Source organism: Calypte anna, chromosome 1 (assembly GCF_003957555.1).
Source record: "Calypte anna isolate BGI_N300 chromosome 1, bCalAnn1_v1.p, whole genome shotgun sequence".
NCBI lineage: Eukaryota > Metazoa > Chordata > Aves > Apodiformes > Trochilidae > Calypte > Calypte anna.
This window is the reverse complement of record NC_044244.1, coordinates 75,620,221-75,645,764: the sequence shown is the minus strand read 5'-3', so window position 1 is coordinate 75,645,764 and position 25,544 is coordinate 75,620,221. Positions and strand designations below refer to the sequence as shown.

Below are 25,544 nucleotides of genomic sequence, written 5' to 3'. Positions count from 1 at the left end.
AGGAGACACATCACCCAAAGGACCCTGTGTTATATCCACTACCCTCACAACATGTCTTTTGTACCCTGAGCATCTGAATCACTGTGCCAGCAATCAGAATGGGCCTGACAGAAGTGGTCCTTACTGCAGTGGCTACAGCCCCTGTTGTTTTACAGTCTCCAGAGTGTTTTTACTACTTGAAGCCAGGGTTTACGAAGCCAGGGTTTACAAAGCCAGTTTAGATCAAGCAAGCCACTTTCAGTTCCTTACCTATCAGTGTTACTGTCTCAGCAGTATGCAAATCAAGGCATTTGTATTTTTACTTGCACTGGTCTAGCTGTATACAAGATCTGGGATTTTGGAACATACTGAGGCACCCGAACTTTTTGGCAAGTGGAATTACGAGAAGTTTCCTAGTGGATTGAACATCTATCCCTGGTTCCCACTGAGAGGATAATCAGGTCGATGGTTCATTTAGGTATATTTGAACAACCTCTTTATGTACCTGTCTGCACCTTGGGGTGACCTAGTTACCCAGAAAAACTGCCATCCCTGCTCCCTCTGATTCCAGTCTTGTGATTTATGGCCTCTTGTAGCAGCACCTGCACTAGAGACCTCATACTACACCTGCAGAACTCAGTGTTGGCTTCCGAGAGTTTTTTCTTTAGAAACAGGCTTTCTGTTTGTATCCTGCAGACTTCTAGATCAACTTAGCTTTGAAGGTTTCATTATCTAGGATATAAGCCCAGTAGAGGATCAGTACTTTTAGTGGAACCAGAAGTATTCTGCCAGTTGTTAATATTTCCCTTCACTGAGGGGAAAATGAATTCTCAACACTTACGAATATGCTCCAGTGTTTTATTGCAGTAATAGGAGCAGTGTGTTTTTCCTTTAACTCTTAAAAGCCTTTCAGTGCAACTGCCCTGTTCAGGGACTGGGAATATTCAGCTGCCTTGGAAAATAGCCGCAAGATTAGTATTGTTCAAGCCTTGTTTCCCTTGCTAAAAAGCACTTAATTTTAAAAAACATCCTTGCATCTGCAAGATGCAGGCTGTCTTGATTGGTCACTCTAAGGAGCAGCCTGATGAATCCAGTCCGGCACTGGGTGATGAATGGACCATGATGTGTAATGTGAACTCTGTATCCTTCAGGAGTGAAAAAAGGAATGTAGTATTTTCTGGTTTGTTCATTTGTTTATTTATTTACGTTAGATCTCTGGGATTCATCTGACCTTTAATAGCCAGTTGATGGGATTTAAGTATACATTTAAAGTTAAGTACGTGCTAACTGCTGCCCTGAGGTGTAGCTGGAGACCACTTGTGAACTCCAGTTCTCACCACACTGGAGGACGCAAATCTTTTTTATTTGGTGATGAAAGCAGCTCAGAGAGTTGCACTGAAGCATAGCACTTTTTTTAAGTGGTCCTGGTCCTACCGCATATTGCATCCTTCCCCAGGCTTTCTCAAAACAGAAATCATACATCAGACCAATCCTACAAACTTATCTTGCTTGCCCATATCTTACCTGGAATTTCAGGACATGACCCTGCCAGGCTGTCCCTCGCACTCTGTGGGAACCAAGGGATTCCAGGTAAAGGACCTACCTTTGGGTTTGGTTTTTTTTAAGCAACTTTAGAGACATTCTTAGCCTAGCTATGCAAAGCTAGTTTACTGTACATTTGGTCAAGTGGAAGAAAACAGTAAGCTCACTATTGCCTTTGGTGTTTCCTCATTATTACGTAGATCATTAAGTTATCTTGTCATTACCTGGCAACCAGAATCCATCACTTCATTCTAGGCTGTTGTCTAATAGCCATGTAAATCAATATTGAAAGTCTTTTTGAACTTTCGATCACTCTCCTATGTGTATTTTAGAAAACTGCATCTTGTCCACTGTTTAAATTTTACGTTTTCATTTAGCTTGGGTGTCGAAACTCTGAAAGGGTCCAGTGAGTTGCATGCCCTCAGTTTGTTCCCTCCTCTTAAGAGAAGAAGTTAATGTTAGCTTCTTGGCTTTGCAGAGGAAAAAATCCATTAATACGTGACCTCACTTGAATTGCTCTTGTTGGAAACTGATTAAAAGCTTATGGCTGCCTCATCTCACAAATGACGTGCATTCTGGTTCTCATTTGGTGGGCAGACTGTTGGCTTGTCAAATTACTCCTTAGAATAATTCAATTATTCAAAGCAGCAATGCTGCTATGAAAAGCTTATGTACTTCACTGCTAGCAATTCTGTGCTTTTCACTCAGCAGGCTGGAAGTAGGATATGTGTGGGCTGTAGCTTTAACAATGGAAGGCAAAGCTGCCTCTCTATGTATTTCCTTTTCACCTCTTCCCTTGCTCCCCTTCCTCTTCCCTTCCCTCCACCAGGCTATTTTTGTGGCTTAGTGAGCTCCCAAACCAAACTGAAGGAAAAGGAAAAGGGGTGAGGTTCGAGGTGTTGCGGTCCTTAGCATATACATACACCTTATTCAGAAGACACAGCATGTATGTGGGTCAGTGATCCCTGCAGATTTTTATTATTTATAGCCATTTCTATAAATAAAGGACTTCACACCGTGCTGTGCTTCTTGTAAACTGAAACGTTGTTATCCTTGGTACAGTCTGAAGGTAGCAAGTGCTAGCTGATAGGGTAAGATGGAAAGGAAAGTAAGCGATACACATGTGATGGTGACACTGCCTCAAGGCATGCAGCTTATTGGGCTGGCAAAACACTGCAGTGACTCTTATCAGTGGATGAAGTTTTCAGTGTTGTTTCTGTGTTTGATAGCCAAGGGATTTATTTATTTTTTTTTCACTCTCTGCGTGTTTCTGTGCAGGCATGTGCATGGAACATAGGTGGCTCTATGCTGTAACTGAGACTGGTGACAGGTGGGTGGGTGGGAATGGGTAACCATGGAAGAAACTTCCTGCAGCTGCTCTGGCATGTGCTTCTGGATAAAACCACTCTTTTGGTTGTTTCCTGACATCCAGAGCTACCTAGTGCAAGAGGAGGTGTTTCTCTCCTCCCTGCAGTGAGCACTGGTTCTTACTGAGTAGGCTCCCACAGCAGCCAGGGCTGTGCGATGCTATCAGTTGTTAGGCAAACATTTGCAGCTGGAATGCATGGCATGTTCCTCTCATTCCATGGTTCTGCACTTGACACAACAACGTGCAAATAATGAAATGTGCTCTTTTCTATTGCCTTCAACATTAAAAAATCTTGTTTGCTCTGGTCAGCAAAATACTTGGAAAACATCGTTGCATTTTGTGAATAAAATAAGTCTTCGTCTTCCCTGTACCCCACAAACTGCATGGAGTACAGACCTTTCCCCCCATCCCCCATACATAGTCTGGTGTAGTTAATTTTGCTGCTTCATCCCACAAGTATTAGCAAACAACTGAGATGTGTATTGTGTGCCCAAGGCCAGAGAAAGTTTTAAATGCTCCCAGTTTGTTTTGTGCAGCCATGCAGTATGGTACATTTCAAAAGGAACACTGGGGTGAAGTATCAGAAGTTACTGAAAATGAGATAACATTGGTAGTGGTTTATTTTTGGTGCCTGGTTTAGGAAAGTATATATGCAAATATTCTAAAATACAGAACTAATAGAGAAAAATGAGTGCATGGCAAGGAGTGAAAGGCTGCATTTATTGCTAAATGTTTGGTTTTGCTCCATCCAAACTAGAAACTAAACAAAGATTGTACCTGCAGAAGAACTCAAATAGCTGTCTTTGGTTCCCAGACTGAACGTAAAAACACTGGGAAGCAGTTTGCAGCATCAGAACTTCAGCCTGCTCTGGGTGATAAGCTCACAGGAGAGGAAAGAGAAGCGTCACTTCTATAAATACATCTCTACTTATCTTAATATTCCTTCTTCTTAGATTGTGTTAGCAGTCAGACTCTAAGCATGTGATTAAAATGTTAAAAATCAAGATATTTAAGGATTATTTACTGTATTAAATGCTCTTACACGCAGTGCACTCTGTTGTCCTATGGATAGTAAGTATAATGTCATGACTGGTAATTTTCCTTTTCTTTTCTAGTATAAGGATGCATTTATGAAAGCAAATCCGGGGTACAAGTGGTGCCCCACAACAAACAAACCTGTGAAAACCCAGTCATCCACTATTACCAACAGGAAAAAGCTGTGGGCCTTTTCATCTGACTCAGCAAAAGATTTACCAAGCCCGAGGAAAGTGACACAAAGTGAAGAGATGCCACAGCTTAACTTCGGGATGGCAGGTGAGATCCATGTTACTCAGACATAGCATCCTTGTTTTCTTTGAGGATGTGGTATGGAAATTGAACTGTGATACCAGTTTTTGTTAGTGCACAGCATATTATAGAGCAAATACCTTTGGTGTTGCTAAGACTCTGCATAACAACTTTCTAAAGTTCTCCTTAGTGCATGGTTGCTTTCAAGAGTTGAGTCCAGTTAACGTGTCATCATAATCCATACCGCATTAGGGATCCAGACTTGATTGATTTTTAATTCCATCTTATCTGCTGTTACAGATTTTCCATTTTCTAGTTAAAAAGGAAAATGCTGATTGTGTGAGTTGTTTTTCAGAGAGCATTGTACTGTGTTTAGTATTTTGCTGTTTACCAGGTTAGTCAGATGGGTGTCTATGAAGTTGGAGGTGCTAATGGTTTTGTGGGTAAACATACTTGTAAAGCTAACTTTTTTATTTAAATCAAGAGAAGCATAATTTAATTTAACTTAAAATATGTTCTTTGCCCATTATAACTTGCAGGGGCAGATTTAACCTAAATGCTAAAAAAGAAATAAATTAAAAAGGATAGGCAGGACTCCTAAACTAGTGAAAGGCAGGCAGTCTTTCACTGATACCACAAATAGCAGAACTTCTGCAATCATGACCTTCAGATACAGAGATACTAGTGTTAAATACTGGCAGCATAAGACTTGACAGTCAAGGTAAAAAATAGTTTTTCCCCTACCACTGTTTTTTTTTCTTTCTTTTTCGTGATTTAAAGTTTCTAATTTTATAAATACTGATGTATTTGAAACTTTGTCGGATTATCCTACCTAATTTATGACAAGTATGTGGCAGCTACACACTCTCTGCTTCGAGAGATCAAGAGCTGGAGAGTGGAAAATGGTTTTGTGGAACAAGTGTAAAAGGATAAAAAAGCATTTATACCTTTTTGCCAGTACAGTGGTATGAAAATTCCCATAATGAAATAACCTTTTGGCTCTAGAGAAACTGTGAAATGTGATAAAAATGAAGATTTTCATGCCTCATAGTTATGATAAATGGGATACCCATTCTAAAAATGTCAAGTCCCTTCATCCTGTTCTGCTTTTGCTATCAGAGGAATAACTTCTATGCTCCTTAAAGGTTTATTGACTTAACACAATACCTGTCTGCCATCCCCCAGTGTTCCTGCTGGGCAGTCTAAATCTAGAGTTTTGGAGTACAGGAACATCTTTACTCAACACCTGTCAGACAAGAGGACAGAGAAATTGAGAATTAATTAAAAACTAATCTAATCTATCGTTTCATCTGTGGAGGCATTAATTTCTGAGGAAGACCATCTTCTGTGCTACACGTGATTTAGGTTTTTTTATTTACTATTTGATTATTTATTTACTGCAAACTGAGAATAGTAATTCATAGGAGTCTCACTCCAGTCCTCATGACAATGAGGGCTGGCTATTTCTTGACTGTTACAGTAGCTCATAAAACAACAACAGCTTCTGACAGTGATGTTAGCATCCAAATCATGACAAGTCTGCCATTCCAAATGGACTCTTTTGTCAACTATATACCACCTCATGCTAAATATGTTTTGTTATATTGGCTCTTCATGTGATATTTTCATTCAACTCTGACTCTTTAATGCCACACAACCTGTTTTAAAATATAGGCCATAGCATAGCTGATAAACGAAAATGTAGCTGAACCACCTTAGAAACACTTGAACCTTTGAGTTAACCTCTCTTGCATCTTCAAGGCAGACTTCGAAGTTGCAGCATAAGTATTCAAGTTGTTTAAGAAAAAAGTAAACTTTCTCTTTCCACTTAGCTGTCACTCTTTTTCCTTCCTCTTACTTTTTAATTAATATAACCAATTTAAGTGTCTGCTTACCTGGGGAAAAAGACAGTCCTATCCTTGTCCAGCTATGATAAGCTACTTCTTTGAAGGGCAGAAAGCATCAAGAAGATACTTAGAAGAGGGAAAAGAATTTTGGAGTTATAACTTGGGTGTACTCCAGCTGGCCAAAATTGAGGAAGGGGAAGCTGATCCACAGGTAAACAAAGTGAAGCACAGGAGAGTGACTGGGAGCCATAAGTGTGATGTGGGCATAAGTGCTGTACTGCAGTGTGTGAGGTAAAGCATTTTCAGGAACTGTAGAGAAGAGTGAATGCCATTGAACAGAGCACAGCTCTCCTGTTGGGGTTGCCCTGCTGGTCGTTCACACAGAAGAAAAATGAACTCCACTTGGAATAACTGGAGAAAAGAACTACAAGGATCTCTGGGACTATAGGAGACAGGCAGGCTTTACAAAATCAGGAGATCTTGATTTGCTTAGGCTAGGAAAACAAGCTGAAGAAAAGCAGAGTGACTCCTGTAAACACAGAGGAGGGAAATACCTTTTAGGGAGGACGGTTATTTAATCATCAAGATGCAGGCACCAAACAAAAAAGTATACCAGCTGGCCCTGAGCAAACTTAAGCTAAAAACTGGAAGAAAGCTCCTAATCCTTAGAAGATTGGGGTTCTGAGCCTTCCAATGGGAATAAAGAAAGCAGAAAGCAACCAAGCCCTTACTGTGTAATATGGAGCTCAGCAGTTTTAAGATGGGCCTGGAGAGATCTCTTCCAGTCTCTCCTTCCTCCATATTAACTGCCTAGATAGACATTATCTTTCAAGATACATCTTTACTTGTCACTTCATTATTGCTCTGATGTCCTTTTGTTTGAAGGGCTGAATGGTTTCTGACAAAGTATTTTTATGGCAAAAAGTGCTGTGCTGTTAAGATCACTTATTAATTGTGCTTAGATACTTTCTCGCCCTTTCCAATTTCTGTCTCCATTTCTTAAACCACTTCTTGTTTCTAGATCCAACACTTCTGATAGTGCCTTGTCTCTGCATAGAAGCTTACTTAGCTTTTGTTTTCTTTCTTATTTAAAAGTTAGAAGTTTTCTTTCAAAAAAAAAAAAAAATCCAAACTAAAAAAACCCCACACATCTTCTGCCTGTGTCAGAAAAAAAATTAACTCCAGTTGAACATTGGCTTTGAAGCCATGTGCATTTTATGCTGTGTTCTAAGATAATGAGGCACTTGTTATCTGTGCAGTAGTGGATGGGCCTCCACTAAACTGGAGGCTCACATGTACAGTTTGGCCCACGTCACCTAAAAAGCTCAAAAAATTCCTCGGCACCACTCATGAGTGGGAATGGGCCAGAGGATTTCCCAGTGAGTGTTTGAATGCAGCTATTCTGTCTGCATCCAAATTTAGCGTAACAAAATGCACCCAATAAACAAGGGTAATTGTACCAGTTGGCCTCTATTCCAGGGAATGGTCCCAAGCATGTGTAATGTATTGTTGTAGAGAGGAGTTTTGTATAGTTTAGTGAAAGGAAACTGGAAAACATAAGTGCACACTTAGTGAAACCTGGGGTGTCTCATCATTACTGAAGTTGGTGTCTCAGCAGTACAGCAAGGGTAATGCTTACCTTTCTGTCATGTTGTAGCTGTCGTGTAAAACCTTTTAACCATGAACTGTCTCCCTCTCTTTACATGACAGTCTCTTAATCTGGGGTTCTGCATTGCTTCTAAGGCACCTCCCCCAAAATCAGACAATTATTTTTTACACTGTTGAAGAGCAACCACTGTTCTGAGTGGATAAGCCACTCCATGAGCCATGCAGTGCCTGTGTTCATTGCTTTCCCTTCTTCTTGTTCGTTTCCAAGCTCCTGGGGTGTAGGAAGGCTGAAGGCAAGAAGCTGTCAGTATCAAATACTTGAAGGAAGAACATTTATATCTCCATTTTACTTCCCTCAATTATACATTACATTGGCAGGGCAACAAGTAAGCAGGCAGCTTGCCTGGCCAGTGCCTGTGCGGTTCTGGCACAGAGGATCAAGTGCTTCATGCTTTGGGGCTGTCAGGCTGGCACTTTTCTCCACTAAATGCAGCTCTAAATTAAAGCTAAATGAAAAATAGAAATTTTGCTTCCAAGCTTGATCTTGTCATTTTGTTTCATCCTATTACTTGTTCACTTGATGAAAAAGGGAACCATTCCCTCGGTAGGAGCATCCATTAAGTTATAAACTTTCAATATTAGAGCATCTTTGTGTATATTTATGTATGAGATCATTACTGTTGCTGTTTTAAAGATACTCATCTCTGTAGTACATAAAACCTTTGGCAGAAAAATTGTAAATCCACTCGATGGAGTGTTAAGCACACAAATCCAATTAAATCCCTCAAACAGCTTCAAAAGCCTCTCCCAGAGGGTACAGAAATGGTTATTTGTGATTCTCTTGAACTGCCTTTTATGGTAGCTTGCTTAGAGTGTCTGTGACAAGTAGTCTTCGGGGGGTTCAGCACTGCAAATGATAGGTTCTTTAAACAAGCAAATGAATAAACCTAAGACTTGGGTTTACTCTTTTAACAGATCCTACACAAATGGGAGGCCTGAGTATGCTGCTTCTAGCAGGGGAACATGCCCTGACTGCACAAGAGGTAAGGAACTTTTTTCTCTACCTTACCACAGGCTCTCAGTTTCAAGAGAGCTCTGAAGATAAATACTTGACCAGTGGGAAATGAAATTGAAGATAAATCCTGGGTAACCTCAGGTGGGACTGAAGTATGAGCCCTGTGATAAGAGTCTTGTATCTCAACCACGAGCGTGGAGATTGGGCCCAGTGTTTGCATCAGCTCAGTTAAATCTGCTGATGGATCAGACCAGGCAAGTCTGCCCCATGAGAGGAGGATGTCCCACTTAGAAGGGTTGAGACACAGTGACTGTGTTTATAAACAGGTGGTTTGGAAGCAAGGATTTCATGCTTATGTTATAACTCCCTCACAGAACTGTGGCCTTGGCACTAGTAGCAAAATAAATACCTGATAGTTTCCATACAGTCAGTGTCATAGGATATGCATTCTGAAACGATTAAAGAGCTAACAGGTAATCTAAAAATTGTAGCTGACTATTCACTAAGTCTTTCTTTCTAAAAAGAAGTGTGTAGTTCAGTTGATGTCACCAAAATTTCATTTTTATGAAAGAGTCTAGTAAATAAAAATATTTCTTCATATCTTCAGTAGTGCAGAGACCTGATATTTCTTCAGACTGGTGATTATTTATAATCTGTTTTTTGGGCCAACTTTGAAAATTGTTAAAAAGGTAGCTTGTGTGTTTGATAAAATAGGTAGTCACTGCCATAAACCATTAGTCTGGAAAGAAGAGCAGAGAAACTGATTCTTTTTTTGTTGTTATTGGGAGGAAAACAAATATTGAACTATTTGTTAATTATGGTGGGTACTCCCAAATGCAAAATGTGCAAGACTCCTCAGTGCTCTGAATAGCAGTCTGAGCAGTGGCAGTCTTCGGGCAGGTGTGGGTACTGACTTTTGGTGCTGCAGCATGAAAAATAAGAAACACTAGGGCAAGGTTGGCAGAGAAGTGAAAAGAAATTATTCTGTGCTAAAATTAGAGCGTCCTGTAGTTTTCGAACTTTGAATCTTTCCACTTGGAGTTTTAAAACTTTTTACTATGCTGTTAGGCTTAAATGAGAGGGAAAGTGTATTCTGGTCTCAGATACTCAGTTCCATAAAGAAGGGTCTTTGTTATGATCTTGTGAGTTGAACTTTCTTGATTTTACATGAAAAGTGCCTCAGTTACTTTCATTTCAGATGGTGGTGAAGGATTAAAATCCTCATGCAGATTTAGAGACAAAAAGAATGCTGCTGTGTGATTGTTTAAGTATATGAACTTTTTTTTAGTCAGGACTTTTTTTTTTTTTTAAGCAAAAGACACATTTCCCATGTGCTTACATAAACCCTTTTTTTCCCCCTCATAGAAGCATGCAATATGGCTTGTGTTGCAATATTTACTTTAAAAGCTGTAACTGTGCTGTGCTCTTCTGGGCCTGTAATCTCTTTTTGAAACCTGGCCCACTACATCAAAGAGGCAAACTGTGAAACTTGCTTTCCCCCAGAATGTTAGGGGAAAATAACTGCCATAAGTACAGACTGAACAAAAGTAGTTGAGGGATTTATTGGCTGTTGTCAGAATCATGATGGGCCAGAAACTAGGCCATACTTACTAATGAGTTACTATATTTTAATTGTTCTACAGACTATCTCAGAAGCAAGTAAGTGATACAGCACTTTCCCAGGGAACAAAACAAAACTGTTCCTCTCTGATTCTTTCAGAGGATCCCCTCTGTAAAATACATCCTCCATAGCAATCTGGGTGCTTGGTATTCTTAAGGGGACCTAAATGGATAAAGTTTAGCCTTCTAACACTGTGCCAGCAGGGATTACATCTTCAGCGGTGTTTCTGTGCACTGGGAAACTGTTTCTTCACATGGGAGTCCTGATGCATCTTCCATTTTCCTTTGTTTCCTTTTGTTTAGCCATTTCAGTGGTGATTTAGGTACACAGTAAATATTTCTAGGCTTGTATTTTCCCCAAATGCAGTAAATACTAAACCTATTTAGACTTGGATAACTGAACAGCACTTCTGGCTTCCCATCCTTGGGCACGTGGACAGAGGAAACATAAGCTGTTCGTGAACGCCTATGGGACAACCTATGGCTGGATTTCCATGCTCATGCTTGAAAACAGTTTCACACTCAAACCAGGCTTGGGGAGGTTAGCAGAACATGCTAGGAGGTGGTATAACAGGCTCAGTAAGAAGACCAGGAATACATGGCTAGAGTTGGTAATCTGCTTGCCTCTTCATTGGAGGAGGGTTAGTTGTGGTGCCTTAGAGTTGTTATTGATGTGGGGGGGAATTTTGTGCACTTAGGTGACTGCTAAGGTGTTGCCAGTGAAGGGGTGCAAAAGTCGATTAACTGTTGAAAATTTAGGTATTTTTTAATATGCATGTAAGTGTATAAATATATGTTGTATATAAAACACATGTAGTATATAAATATATTTAAAACCTTTGCATTTCTAATTTAATGAAAGGACGGATTCAGTGTTGCTTTCAAGGAACGCTCTATGTGGTATCCTGTAGTCTGCAATATCATTAAAACGTGTGTGTACATGTAAGATACACATGCATATATAAGGTTCTGAAACTGGAGGACTGCCAGACATAACATTACCTGTCAACACACAGTTTGACTGCTTGTGCATATATGTGATTATGCAGACTTGGATGCCCTTGTAAACATAGGTGTTAAATACTCCTGTCATCTTAAAAATTTTTAATGGAAAGGAGGGCAGCACACTGGCAATAGTTGACTCAGAACTTGAGAGAAGATGTGGCAAGTTATTCTTAGAGGTCTGCTAATCCCACATAAGCATATTCAATGCCTTCTGATTTTCTGTCAAGTGTATGTTAAATGGAAATACAGGGACTTTTCAAATCAGGTGTTTAACCTTCAAGCTGTCAGAAGCCCAGATGTCAGGTACCAAAGTGAATAGGTGCCAGCAGGAGGATGGGAGGAGGTACAGCAGTGATACTCAGAATAGTGTCTTGAGGCTTCAGCCACCATCTGTGTGTCACCAGTTAGGTTGCTGGTTTTGTTAATTTTTTCCAGTAGACAACAGAATTTTTCTGGTGGTAACAGAATTTAGTGTTGGTACATGACTGATTTCCAGTCAGAGGCTGGAGTTACTAAGCAGACAAGCAGTAGAAGCTACAGACCTTAGCAGCAGAAAACAAAAGGGCTTGGGACATGCAGTGAGTTTCCATGAGGTGTTTGGGTCCTGTCGTCAGTGAGGAAAGACTGTGGTGTATGAAAGATGAGTGCATTTTGGTTTGTTGAGCAGAAATGCCAGTCGGGTCTGCTCCAGCTGCTGTCTCTGTGCCCAGGCAGATGTTGGTGCCTTACAGCATCAGGTGTGGTGGCAGAAAGGCTGAACCTGGGTGAGGAACCTGGACCTCCCCGCACATCTCCGGTGCTGGCCCGCCAGGCCCTTTGCTTGCCTTACAGCAGCACCTAGTGGCATATCTGTGGGTTACTGCCTAGAAATCCCGAGATGTGTTCTGTGCAGTCCCAAACCTGGCTCTTATACCAGTTTCCCCCTCTTGCTGCTCTCCGGAGAGGGGGGACACGTCAGGAGGGCATTAAAGCCTCACATCAGTGAGTGTGGAAGGTGAACCAGGGGCTGCCCTTCACTTTCCTTCGTTGGGATCTGTTTCAGAGCATTTTATGGTCACCTGCAGGGAAAGGAGGCTACGGAGTTATTACCTTTGCAGTTTTTGCCTTCTCTGAGAGAGCAAAAGGTTATCTTGCATGCAGTGCCTCGGGTGGTGTTGCCCAGGGTGTATAGCAGAAGTGAGAAATCCCTCGGTGGAGCTGAGTAAGCCGGGAGGAGGAAAGAGAAGAAATGAGGAGATGATGAGGATGTTTTAATACAGCAGGAAATGAATTGTGTGCAGTGGCACTATCTGTGCCTCCATCCCCTCCGGTAATGATTTTAATGCTTTGATCAGGTTCAGTCTAGCAGAGATTAGAAATCCTGGAGATAATAAATTTCCCACTAGAGTTTGTGGAGAGCAGCAGAGTAGAAGAAACAAGGTTGAATTAATGCTTCTGTGAAGCAAAGGCAACCATGTTAACTTGTTAAAGATGACAGAAACTGATAAGAAAAGTATGGTTGTACTAATCACAGAATCACTTCCGACTTACTGGGTGCCAGCAAACTGCCCTTTATACATAAATCTGTCGGAAACTGGGCTTGACACCTTCTGTGGCTTGTGGCTCCTGTGCTGCAAGGTGAACAAACTGTGCCTGACCCCAACACACAGATGGCTTCAGAAGCAAGGAGAAGGCTCGTCCTCCCCCTCAGTGCCCTCCTGGGCAGCAATATCTTTACAGTGCTGGTGATGCAGGTGTCAGGCCATAATGGCCACTCTCAGGAAGGCCTCTCTGCTCTAGCACAGTGCTCCTGAGGTGGTGTGGGTGACTGGTTCCCAGCTCAGAGCTGGGTTGTGCCCTGCCAGGTTGGGTGCGTGCTGGACGGGTTCCTCCAGTGGACAGAGGAAGCTGTGAAGCCATGGTCTTTAGTGGGGTCAGCGGGCAGAGGTCAGGCACATGGATTCCTGCAGCACTGGCCCTGGAGGCAGGAGAGACTTCACATAGCTTCTTCCTCCACATGGCTTCTCCTCAGCAAAGGAGTGCCCTCTTCATACTCTGCCGTGAGTTGGCTTCCCTTGCGAGCAAACTGTTTCTATAGACACTACAAACAAAGTAAGGCAGCTGGTCATACTGCAGAAAATCTGTTACATGGGGAACCAAATACCAAATCTGGTTATTCCTGGGAGAATCCCACCAGGGAAATCACCTGAAATAACCAAGTGAGCACTCAGACATGCAAGCAGCATCGTTACATATTTCAGACCAGCTCAGAGACTTAAAGACTTGACTTTGAGAGACAGGTCACTCAACAGCAGCAAGTTCAGTATGCATCCTTGTTACAGTCCACACCATGGCTAAGACACAGACATGTTAAACAGATTGTACAGAAGAATAAGAAAAGCAACAATAAACATTATATCAGTGAAAACAGTAACACAGATTATTGAAAAAGAAGATGGACACTACTCCCTTAGTACACTGATAAAACATACTGCTTGGTGTTTAATAAGCATAATGAAAGCATAGATCATAGGAGGCACTGCTACTGCTGAGGTTGATGACAGGGAAGAAACAAGTTCTGCTGTGTACATAAGCAGATTTTTATGTGATATAGTTTCCATTGGCTGCTGCATTAAGATGTAGTGTATTCAGGGGAGTGTGGGTTGCTGGTTCCTGAAGCAAAATGCTGCTGGTGCTGAAGCAGTGTATAAGCATCTCAGACAAGCAGCAGCAGTATGAACTGCATGGGCTGTAGGCCTGGTTATTCTGTGGTGCTTTGTGCTTGCTGGTAAGTTACTAGCTACATCCCACATGTGCATTAACTAATAAATTGTTGTTGAAATACTTGTTTTGGAAATAAATAAGAAAAAAGCCTACATTTTTTAATTGGAATGTTTTCGATAACCTGAGATTCTGTGAAAATTAAAAATTGCTACAGGGAAAAGAGTCCACCCTGCTACTTATTTTCCTAAAATCCCTCAAAGCATCCTTCTTTTTGTTTCCTGTAAGCCATGTCACATACCACCTTACTTGATACTAATGTACCTCATGCTTCTGTAAGATTTGCACATGTGAATCCTGTACATTCAGGTGTGACATTTAATTGAATGTATATTATTTGATAAATGACCTTTACAGAATTATGCTTAATACATTTCTGTCTAGTAAGAATAGTATGGCAAAGCTCAGTGTTCATTCAAATAAGACTGTCGTTTTTCAACAACATTTCTTTGCATTTTGATTTCAAAGTTATGGCTCTTGCATTGCTTCTCTAATGCACCCCTCAGTGGATGTTTAAGTACATTATATGAGCAATTTGAACCTTATGGTACCTTTAACTACTTAGTTTTCAACTCTTAGGTGATGAATTTTTTATTTTTAATTAATATTTCTGTCACTTAGCAACCCTCAGTGTCTTGAATTTTTTTTTTTAGCTTCTAATAAATTTTTGTATATCAGAATGGCAGTATAAGTTGCAGATATAAGTGTTGATATCATCACCAATACAAGATAATTCTGTGTGTAACCCTGTGTAATTAGTTTAGTATTCTATTGCATGGAATTCTTTTCCAAGGTTTGGAATTATAGATGGAAAAAAAATCCCTGGGATTTTTTTGGCCTTTCTTAAGTGATTTTCAAATGCATTAAAATGGGTGCTGAACTATGTTTCCCCATATAAACTTAAACTGTCCAGAACTGTGAAACATTAGATTGCCCATCTTCTCTTAAACACTGCTCCTTGTTTACTACTGCCCAGTATTTCGTTTTGCTCACTGTTGTTCTTATTTTGAAAAAAACTTTTGAGGGCTTATTTTATCCACTCCTTGTTTCAGATTTCCTCAAATACTTGCCAGTCTGATGCAACTAATTCTACAGAAGCCTGTCAGAAGTCATCGTTGTTTCAGTTTGCAGAGGTGAGTTTCTTTAAAACCAGTTGTCTTCCCCAGTGTGTCCTTTTAAGAAGCATCTGATGTTCAGCTGAAAGAGAAATCAGAGGTCTTTCACTAAAATCCATGCTTTCATTTGTTCCTTCTCTTTAAAGGAATTTTTGGATTATTTTTCAAGTAGATAGGTCAGATTTGAAGTGCAGCAGAGTGTGTTTAGGAATGTGTCGGAAACCCCAGTGCAGCAAAGGAGCTGAAGCAGTATTTGAGATATGTCATTCCTGCCCCTAATTTTAAACTAGAGTCTTACTAACTTAAGGTTTTAGATTTTTAGACTTTAAGGTTTGTCTTTTTTTTAAATGTCTATTTCAATGTCACATTATGTCCTTTATCTCTTGTGGCTGCTTTATCTGGAATTTATAAAATTTTCTTCTGTAACCATTAAATAGTTTTATGCAATTGTGCTTTAGTTTTGCAATGTACAACATTTTTGTCAACCTACTAGTTGTGTTTCATTAGAAATGCAACTGTGTTAGTTTGATTGGGTTGGTGGTTTTTTTGTTTCTTTTTTGAAGTAGTTGATATTTCTTCCAAGGTCTGATGGATTCCACTGGCATAAATAACGTGACAAGGATGAAGCTGCAAAGAGCCCTGGTCCTCTGCAAGCATGACCTGCTCATTTATATAATTCCAACTTCTGAAATAGTCATAATGAAGCAGTATATAAATATTTAGCTGTATAAATATCGATTGTACAGGACACTGAGTGGTGTTTGAGTAAGTGCATAAGGAAAGATACTTTGTCATAGCACAGGCTTCTTTTTATTACCTGGTTTCACACCAGATGTGAGTCTGACTCCCATGTCTTGAATACTCACTGCTGTGTGCACCTTCATAGTATTCCCTAAACATTATCACTCACAGAGCAGATACCTTGCAGTCCTTGCACCCAGAAAATGTGATTTTTTTTAAATTATTTTTTGTGTGTGTTTTGGTTTGGTTTGGATTTTGTTTGTATTAACACCAACCCAGAAGACCTTGAGTTCCAACTCAAGGAGTAGTAGGCAGGAACTGTGTAGAGTGCTGCAAGATGTGCTCTTGCTAAGGGCTTCTGTCCTCTGACCTTTCCTTACCTATTGAAAAGCTACTTCAGTGGGTGCCAGGAAACCGGCTCCTCTGCACTGTTACAATGTAGTTTAGGAGTATCTCACTGATGATCAGTGATTAGAAATGCATATTAGCTAGTCTTTATTTTCAAGGATGTTAAACAGCCTGTAAAGTGGCTGCACCTGACCAGTACATGGTAGATATGTGTGTCAATGGCAAAATAATTGGCACTGGTATGAAAGGCTAGCACTAATTAGAGGTATAATTTGCAACAAAGGTATCTGACACAAGTTTAATAGCATAAAATGCAGTTCCCTTGGTGTCTGGGATGGATCTGCTGTCTCTTCTTAAAGTGCCTGGATGTGTTGTGTTCCTGACCACACTAAGCTTCCATGCTCAGTGCAGTTGGTGCTCTATTGGCAGTACCATTCTGAAGTCTCTGGCCTTTAAGTGAACTGTGACATAAAATAATACAGTGTTACATTTTTGCTGCAAACCCTCTTTTGACATATTCAGTAGGCAAATAAAATCCCTTCAAAAAAAGTCTTAGCCTTTTCCATGCTGTCCTAGGAAAGATTTTCTTTGTGAAAAATAATAGTGTGAGATAATTCTTTCAGAGATCATTCATTTACTTGTGTTCTGGAAAGCAGATACTGTTTTTTGTATGGGTGTACTGGGGGACTCGTTTGCATGCTGTTAAGAACCAAAAGTCCTTCTATATGATGGATCAGAAATGGGGCATGTTGCAGTTTGAAACTGAAAAATTAGGTAATACAAAAGTAATTGTTTTCCTGACAGATCTCTTCAAGCACATCACAGCCTGGAGTCCCAGGAGCTGTAAAACAAACAGAGGAGTCTGCATTGTTTCAGTTTGCTGAGGTATAATGGCTGAAATGTGGTGGGGGGAGATGGGAGGAAGCAAAGAACCAGTAAGAGCTGTCACTGAATGGCTAAGCACCCTGTCATATGAGGAATTCCCATCAGTAGATGATAATCTTCATGATAGCATGGTGTTAAGAAAATTGTGGGGGTAATAACCACTGATTTGAAGAGATGTTGGCCAGTTTTACCAGCAATAGCATGCACAAAAGATCCTGGGTTTGTTGCCAGCATTACCTGGCCTTTCATACCAAAAGACCACAGCAGATGTTTCTCCAAATGGCCTTTTAATTTACATCTAGGAGGAAACTAAGTAAAAGACATACTGAAATGATGCTATGCACTGCTTCTGGAAGAGGCTGCAGCAGTGCAAAATTATAACAGCCCTAGAGTAAGGAATCCTTTGGAAAATAAACTTTCAGGTCAAAGGAAGCTTATCACAACAGCTACAAGGGTATGTAGCAGCATTGTAAGGTAGTGTTTTATAAAGCCTATAAATTGCACATAATGTAAATTATCCTTCTTCCTCCATGTTCTTGAAGATTGTTTTGAAGAATTTCTTCTCCCGTGTGTTTAATGTGCCTCTATGAGCTGACTTTACACTTCCATTGACTTTCCTCTTCTCGCCCATTTGGGGGAGTCTGGTACTGCATGGAGAATCAATTACATAAAGGCTTATTCAGGAAGTGTCTGAAAAGACTGGGACTGGAGGTGTGGCTATATGGGATAAAATGGATGTGGCATAATGGGATGAAAAGAAGACATGTATGTTGTTTCTGTGCTCAAAGAGGTTTGAGCATACATACAACACACTTCCTTCTATTAAATGCTAAGCTAATTGTGTACTGTGTGTTTTTTGGCTTGGCTAGGATGGATCTTTAAGTATTTCTCAGGAGATCTGATTGAGGAAAAAAAAAACTGATTCAGATGCTATAAAATGTCTGACTATGAAACACCCCTGTAAGAGATATGGTAGAGCTACTATATCTAATAATGAAGATGTTTTCTTATATGCCACCTTTTTTTTAAAGTTACAAGTTAATTTAGAAAGTTCTTTTGAGAAAATTAGTGGAAATTAAGCAGAATGAAGCTTAGTACTGAAGCCAACCCTTTAAACCAGGTAAAAGATCCAAGCTGGAGAACATTCCATGTGAATTTAATTGCAAACTTCTGCATGGGTGAATCTGCTAATGTAGTTTCAAACAACTTTAACAATCTTACATTGTAATTAAACAGCAATTTTAGATATCTGTAGTGTTCAACAGGGTACAGATTGCCTTTGGTGCATCACTTCCAGATTGTCATGTAAAACCTGACTTAGCCATACTCTTCAAAATTTCACAAAACCTAAAATAATTCCCACTCATAACAAACAACAAAATGACCTGAAATTTGTTACTCAGATGGGATGGTGCATTGAGTTGCATGTCACTATGCCAAGCCAGCTCATTTGGCAAGTTGGACTGCATGAGTGAATCATCAAATGTTAGGTAGAAGAGGTGCTTAGAAAGTTAATTAGAAACTGCAGATGACAATTTTAAAAACAAGATTATTCTGTTTTCCCTGTAAAAATAACAAAATGTGTGTGTAGTCTGGAGGGGGTTCAATTTTTTTATTGTTTTTTTCAGTGTCTGAAAGCACAGGACAGAAATCTAGGAAACCATAAAAAAAAAACCGAACCAAATAAAACCCCAAAACAAAACAAAAAAACCTTGTTGACCATGGTTATTCCTTCTGTGTTATACTGCTGTGAAACCTTAATTACAGTGACTAAGATCACGTTTTATCTTTAGCAATAGAGCATTTTTTTAAGATTGCAGCCTGATTACATTTAGTTTGTTCAAGGGGAAAGTATTGAGCGTGCTACAGAACCTTAAGTTTTCTCCCTCTGCTGTTAAAACTGCTTATACTCTTTCAAATATAAGGGCTTTCATTTGCACAGGGTGTCTTTGTCCAGTTTGGCAAAAATCCTGTTCCTTACTGTGCCACTTCCCACTGGGTTCTGTCTATGTGATTGCATTACTGCATTTAGTAAACTAAATTATGGCCAGCAATTTGCAGTAGGCTGCTGTCAGCAATGTGCAGTGCTACAAAAGAAGAGAGAGAGGGAGAGAGAGAGTAGCTATTTAGGCAGTAGCCAAGCAGACCTGCGAAGAAATGTGAAGTGTGCTGTGGTCTGATGTGTCTGGAGACTTTTGGCAGCCATCCCAGCTCAGTTTTGGTTCTTGCTGGGTGTTCTTCATATGTTCCCTTTCCTCTTGGCCGCCTGTGCGGCAGGGTGAGTAAGAGTGCCTCTTTGTGAAGGCAGCAGTTCCACTGAGTAGATTTGTCATTCAAAATGGACACCTTTACCCCAGGACTACCAGTTCCCTGTCACTAAGAAACAGCTTGTTACATGTAGATGGAAGGTGGCAGTCTTTCTTTGCAGCCTCAGTTAGCCTTTCATCTGGTTGTCTCTCCCAAGTGCTGTAGACTTCAATTAAAGCTGTTGAGGATATATGGCTAATAAGGCCTACCCAGTGACTTGCCACAAACAGGTAATGAAAATCCCGGGAGTAAGACTGGTTGGTCCTTGTGAGTGCAGAGGTGAGCACCTTGGACATCTTCAAAGACGATTTGATGTTCACATAAGAGTTTTTTGACACTTGGAGTGTTGCCAAGTTAGGCTCTTGACTTTCTCATCCCACTCCGATCTTGGAAATACCTGACCCTACTTTCATGCTTCTCATTTGCACCTTTATGGAAAGCCATTTTACAGGCCAGTGATTCCTGAGCAGTGGGCTGTGTTCCCTATTGCAGTGGCTGTTTGCAGGCTGTGTGCTCACATGGGCTGGGTGATGCCATCTTCTTGCCATGTGACGGAAGGAGAGCAGATGGGACTCCTTTTTCTCTTGGTCTTACTAGGTGTGTGTTTGGCAAATGTGAACATATGGTGATGACTGCTTCATGGGGAAGAAACACGAGCACCTCTTAGATGTACTTGCCTGAACTCTCATCTGTTATTAAACAAGGAAAGGGTTTGCTTAAGGTGGAAGCAACAAGATTGCTAGTGTACCCATCTTAAACCCAAAGTTAATCCAAAACCCACAAATCTTTACTTTCATCTGCTTTTCTGAAGTTTCTCCCTAGGTAGTTTAATAAAAAAATGCAATCAGGTACCTCATGCAACAAAAGGAAATTTTCTTCAATAGTATGACAGGTTACTATCATGTAAGAAGAAAGCATAGAATCATCGAATTTTCAGGGTTGGAGGAGACCTTTAAGACCATCCAGTTCCAAACTCCCTGCCATGGGCAGGGACACCTCCCACTAGATGAGGTTGCTCAGAGCCCCTCCCAGCCTGGCCTTAAAAACTTCCAGGGATGAGACTTCCATCACCTCTCTGGGCAACCTGTTCCAGAGTCTCACCACCCTCATGGTGAAGAACTTCTTCCTAACATCCAATCTAAATCTACCCTCCTCTAGTTTGCATCCATACCCACATCTCCATACTTGAGGATGGTATTGTGTTCTCACATGCTCACTTTGAGCAGAATTAGGGCAACCCTTTCTGTGTATTTCAGGACTGAACAGAAGGTTTGAATCCAAAACTTCCGGTTAAAGTGGTTTGAAATTGGGAGTGTGAGAGCTAGTTAGTGTCTTCTCCTCTAGTCCTTCCTTAGGTAAAGCTTTAGTCTTCCCAGATAAAGCCATTATGTGAAATAAACCTACCTATTTGCTGTTTTCCTATATGCTGAAATCATTAAATATCTGTTTTGAAGTCAAATACTTTTTCTAGGAGGGAAATGAAGATACGTTGCCATGACATATTTCTTATGGAAACCAGAGTGTAATGCATTCTAGTAGCTAAAATGCTGACCTGCATTGTAAGAAAAGGTAATAATTAGATTAAATATCTGCATAAGAAGGGACTATGTATGGTTGTAGTACTGCAGGTTCTGATTATTCTAATTAAAACTGGCAAATGATGTTAAGACAGGGAATGAGAGCTGATTGATAGCTATCCTCTTACTTCAGGTGGTTGCCCACCAACTTAGAAGAGTGTTGTAGAGAAGAACTCTCTCTTAGAAGAGAGTTATAAATTTGTCTCTTGCTGTTTTTCTTGACTGTGGAGGAGGTTTGGTTTTGTATTTGTTTGTTTTGCTGAAGTAAAATGTTGGATTTCTCTCTTTCTATTGGTATGACAAGGATCTTCCTTGCATTTTGTTAGGAGCAACCATTCTCTTGTGAAAATAAATATTTGCTCTTTTCTTCACATTGTGCATAAGGAGGCAAGATGTGTCTGCATATTCTAAGTATTCGGGTGTTTTTCTGTCCTCATTCTGCCATTCGTATTGCACTGAAAAAGACATTAAGAGCGGAGAATTTATTACAGTAGAAAGATAAAAAGTTGAGGTCCTCTCCCTGAAAGTGAAGTGTGCAATATCACTTATTCCAGTGGGATCCTGAGTGGGTCTCAAAGCAAAATCAGGATTTTAATTACTTTAGTTTAATATTAAAATCATTGCACATTCAAGTAAAATTCCCCATGTTTTAAACAGCTTGAAGCAAAATTCATGTTCTGGATTTTTACTAGAGAGGAGGGATTGTAATGTATCTCCTTGACATAATAATCTAGTTCAGATAATAATCTGAGTAATCTAGTTCAAAAAAAAAAAAACCCAACAGATACTAAATATAAAGAGAACAACTAAGCTGATAATTTTTGGATCTGAAAGGTCATGGTCAGAAGAGTTATTTTCATGAAGAGGCAGATGCAACAGAAACACTGGTGGCCTTGCCCCTAATCTTAGGCTTCTGGGTAAAATACTACCTTGTATTGCCATGCCAAAAAAAATCAAAGTTAAGAAGTGATTAATTCCTATGTTAGCGAATTGATAATACTGCATTGGAAGCAGGTCAGAAAAAACCTGGCTGCAAAAACTATTTCCTGAATTGCCTAATGGTTACTTAACATGCACTGGTGCTGGCATACCAACATCTGTTTAGAAGGCTAGATTTGCTCTCTAGATTTGGTCTCCAGATTTAAGGTCTTACTTCTTGCCAACTGAAAAAAAAGTGCAACAAGCAGTGCCAGTAAGGAGAAATGGTTCTCTTTAACCAAATGGGAAATACTGCCCAGGCTTTCCAAGGGAATTGTATTTAACCTCAGTGACCACAGCTCATGTTTGTCAGCAACAGGTGTCTTGTTCACTTAGTCACATAAAACACACAGCATGGTAGAATATTAGCTGAGGACAATACAAACGTGGAAGAGAATCTATGAGCCTAGCCTAAGGATGAAATGCTGTATTTGTTTGTGTCCTGCTGACTTCTGAATGCCTGTAAAGTGTGTTTTGGGTGGGATTGCCTATCTGAAGTAGGGCCTCCTTCCAGAAAGATCTAAAAGTAACTAATTTAACTAACTCCTTAATTTTTTCATTCTTTTTCTCCCTTTCTTGCTGTCTTTCTTGTGTGCCACTGAAATATTTTCTCCTCTGTTCATTTAAAACCTAGATCTCATCAAATACTTCCCAGTTGTCAAGTCCTGAACCAGTAAGGCACTGTGGGAAGTCGGCTCTGTTCCAGTTGGCAGAGGTAAAGTTACACCCATGGGAAGGTGTGTGTATTTTTTTCCCCAAAAAAGTACAAATTTTGAAAGTTTCGCTCTAACATCAACCTTAGTATTTCCAGAAGGACAGATTAGTAAATAATGAAAGAATAAGAAATTTAGACAGTTGCAATGGCCCCAGGGACCTAGCTGTCATTGATACACTGGTTAATGTGCATAGTTTCTTGGAGACTACAGGAGAAGTTATGCTTCTTTTTAGAAAAAACAATAATGATCAGAACAATAATAAAGACAGAAGACAACAGTGTTCTTCTACAAATACCTGGTACCTCATGAGCTGAATACCAAGATTCAAAAAGTAAAGCTTTGGTGTAAGGGTATGGAAGGTTCATTGCTGAATTGGGACCAAGAATAAGAAAAGTAAACCTTGAGACCATCGCAATCTGTGTGAAGAGTTGGAAGTTGAAGCAGTGTAATAAGTTCTGAAATTGGCAGCTGTCAGCAGTAATGAAGAAGGCTAGGTCATGTTTCCCAACAGTCCTGGAAATTCTCTGTGAATCTTATTCCTCTAACACCTTGTTAAGTGCCCCCTTTGGTACATATAAAGCACTCAAAGATCTTTGAGGCTTTGTGTGCACATAACTCTTCTTGATGATTAAAAGATGAAGATACACACTGCATTCTCAGTAAATAAGGAAGGGTGATAGCACCTTACTAGTAGACATTTTCTTTTTTTTTTTTCCCCAAATCACTTCCTATTTCCATGGGGAAAATGATTCTCTGGATCGCATCTACTGGCATCCAGTCATACATTCTTCAACCTCTCCCTGATAAGGTTAATTCCTCCCAGGAAAATAAAAAAAGACCAGAGATTGGAGCACTAAAATGAAAGTATTTCATGCTTTGTTCTGTGTATAGTAGTGCTGCTGTCTTTCTTTGTAAGAACTTAGATGAATGGAAGAAAACCTGCTGGTCACTCTGGGACTGCTGAGTTTGTGGGTGTGTGCTACATCTTCAGCAGTAGTGCCTAAGCAAGTGTGATTACACCTAGTGATCCATAAGGGCATTTGCCTGGTACAAGCATGGGACAGAAGAAAGGCTTGTAGTAACACCTCATCAAAGACACCACAAATTTTGAGGTGCTTTGTGTTATGGGACAGCAGCAGGCTTTAAGTAGTGGTGTTGAGAGTAAGGCTTTTTGCTGTGTCCAGCCTGATGCTGGAAGTCAGCGCTGAAAATTGCGATGTGCCTGTGAAGGTTGTGAAGCCCCAAGGTGGGGAAAGGACAGGCTCTTGTCTACAGAATCATGGAGTTTGTACTGCAGCTGGTAGGAAAAGTGAAGCCAAGTCTGGCAGTGTGACATTTGAATGTTGCACAAGGCTCCCATGGCATCTCCCTCAGTGATTGCTCAGATGGATTCCTACAAGCCTAATTTAGTATACAAAATGAATGTTAAAGGCTCTGATTCAAGCTGAGAAAAGCATTGCAGATGTACTAAGCAAATCCTCCTTATCTCTAGCTCTTGTAGGACACGATTGCTACTGATCTTCTCCAATTTTGGAGATCTCTGTAATGTTGGATTTTAATTGGATAAATAAAATGAGAGATAGATTGAGCTTAACTTTTCAGATGGCAGTTGAGGACTTGGAGCATCTCAGATGAACTTGATTATTACCATGTCAGGGGGGTCCTAGGTTTGCAAGTTCATTTGGCAGACATCTGTGCCAGGCTGCTCTAACTCCAAACTGCAGATGCTGTGCATTGAAGGGGACTGGACTACTGTCCCCATGCTGCTGTCATGGCAGGGCTCTGGTGTGTGGGAGCCTGCCTGCTCCAGCACACCTCACTCCTCTGCTCCTCCTTCTTCTTCTCTCTGCCATGTGGATTAACCAGTTCTGTCTTCTTTTTGCAATTCTCGTATGCCATCCTTTTTGATATTACACAGTATGTCACAGATGGTGATAAAGTAAAATGCAGAAGCGGGTTAAATTATTTTCTAAAAGATCCTGAGAATTTTCAAGTTTCTGAAAAACAGCTGGAGCAGCCCCGCTGCAGTCTGCAGCCTTTGAAGGCTGTTGATGATCAGCTCAGCTGAGTCTCCTCCTGTACTTCAGTGTACACTTCATCTTTAGCTTTCAGTGCAGAGGCAGGAGGGTGAAGGAAAGCAGTGGTGGGACTGAGTGTGGGACCTACAGAAGGCAGGAAGGTCACTTCTGCTGCAGACTGCTAACAGCACTAGCAAGGCTTGGCTATAAGCAGCATTTGGACATTTGAGCTGTCATCTTCAGAGCTTAGGAGGTGTTATGAAGAGTTGCAGCTTCCAGAAGACATAGAGCATTGTTAACTTTTTTATTTTCTTACTTTCCATTATTTCCTTTATGGCAATGAAGTGTTGATTTCTGCAAAATCAACTTTGTGGGGCCGTGTTGGTTGAGAGCAGTGAAAACTGATTTTGAGATAGGGGGGAGCTAAAAGGCTGTAAATACTTTTTTTCTCTAGCCTGTATAACTCCCCCTCTTTCTGAGAAGGCAAATATAAGAAACCTGCAAGCCTGATCAGAGATTGAGATATGTCCTTAAAAACAGAACAACTTTGTCTTTATGCCAAGTGGGAGACTGCACATTTTTAATTTGTTTAGAAAAAGGTAAGTTCTTTTCATGTAACTGAAAATTGATACAAAGTACTGAAGAGGATTCTGACCTGATACAGGAAAAAGATTCTGGAGAACAGTGAGCTGCTTCTTGCCAGACAGCCTTCCACGCTCTTGAGCAGTAATAAAGGTTGCCAAAGGCTTCGAGGGCCCCTACTTCGGTTTGGTTTCATAGCATCTCTTTCATATGATCCTACAGGACCCCAGAACTCACCTTCTTGA

The 25,544-nt window shown here is 40.4% G+C and overlaps 1 protein-coding gene across 12 annotated transcripts in view; it reads left to right on the top strand.

Moving 5' to 3' along the window:
- Positions 1 to 25,544, top strand: part of BBX (BBX high mobility group box domain containing) — a 143,919-nt gene that overhangs the window by 86,704 nt on the left and 31,671 nt on the right. For 9 of the 12 annotated variants that reach the window (XM_030447992.1, XM_030448001.1, XM_030448007.1 and 6 more), the window contains 5 exons: positions 4,006 to 4,204; positions 8,608 to 8,675; positions 15,085 to 15,165; positions 17,041 to 17,121; positions 22,618 to 22,698. In XM_030447992.1, coding sequence (XP_030303852.1) covers positions 4,006 to 4,204; positions 8,608 to 8,675; positions 15,085 to 15,165; positions 17,041 to 17,121; positions 22,618 to 22,698 — 510 coding nt within the window. The remainder of the gene's footprint in view (positions 1 to 4,005; positions 4,205 to 8,607; positions 8,676 to 15,084; positions 15,166 to 17,040; positions 17,122 to 22,617; positions 22,699 to 25,544) is intronic. The other 3 variants (XM_030448015.1, XM_030448024.1, XM_030448041.1) reach the window with 3 other exon arrangements.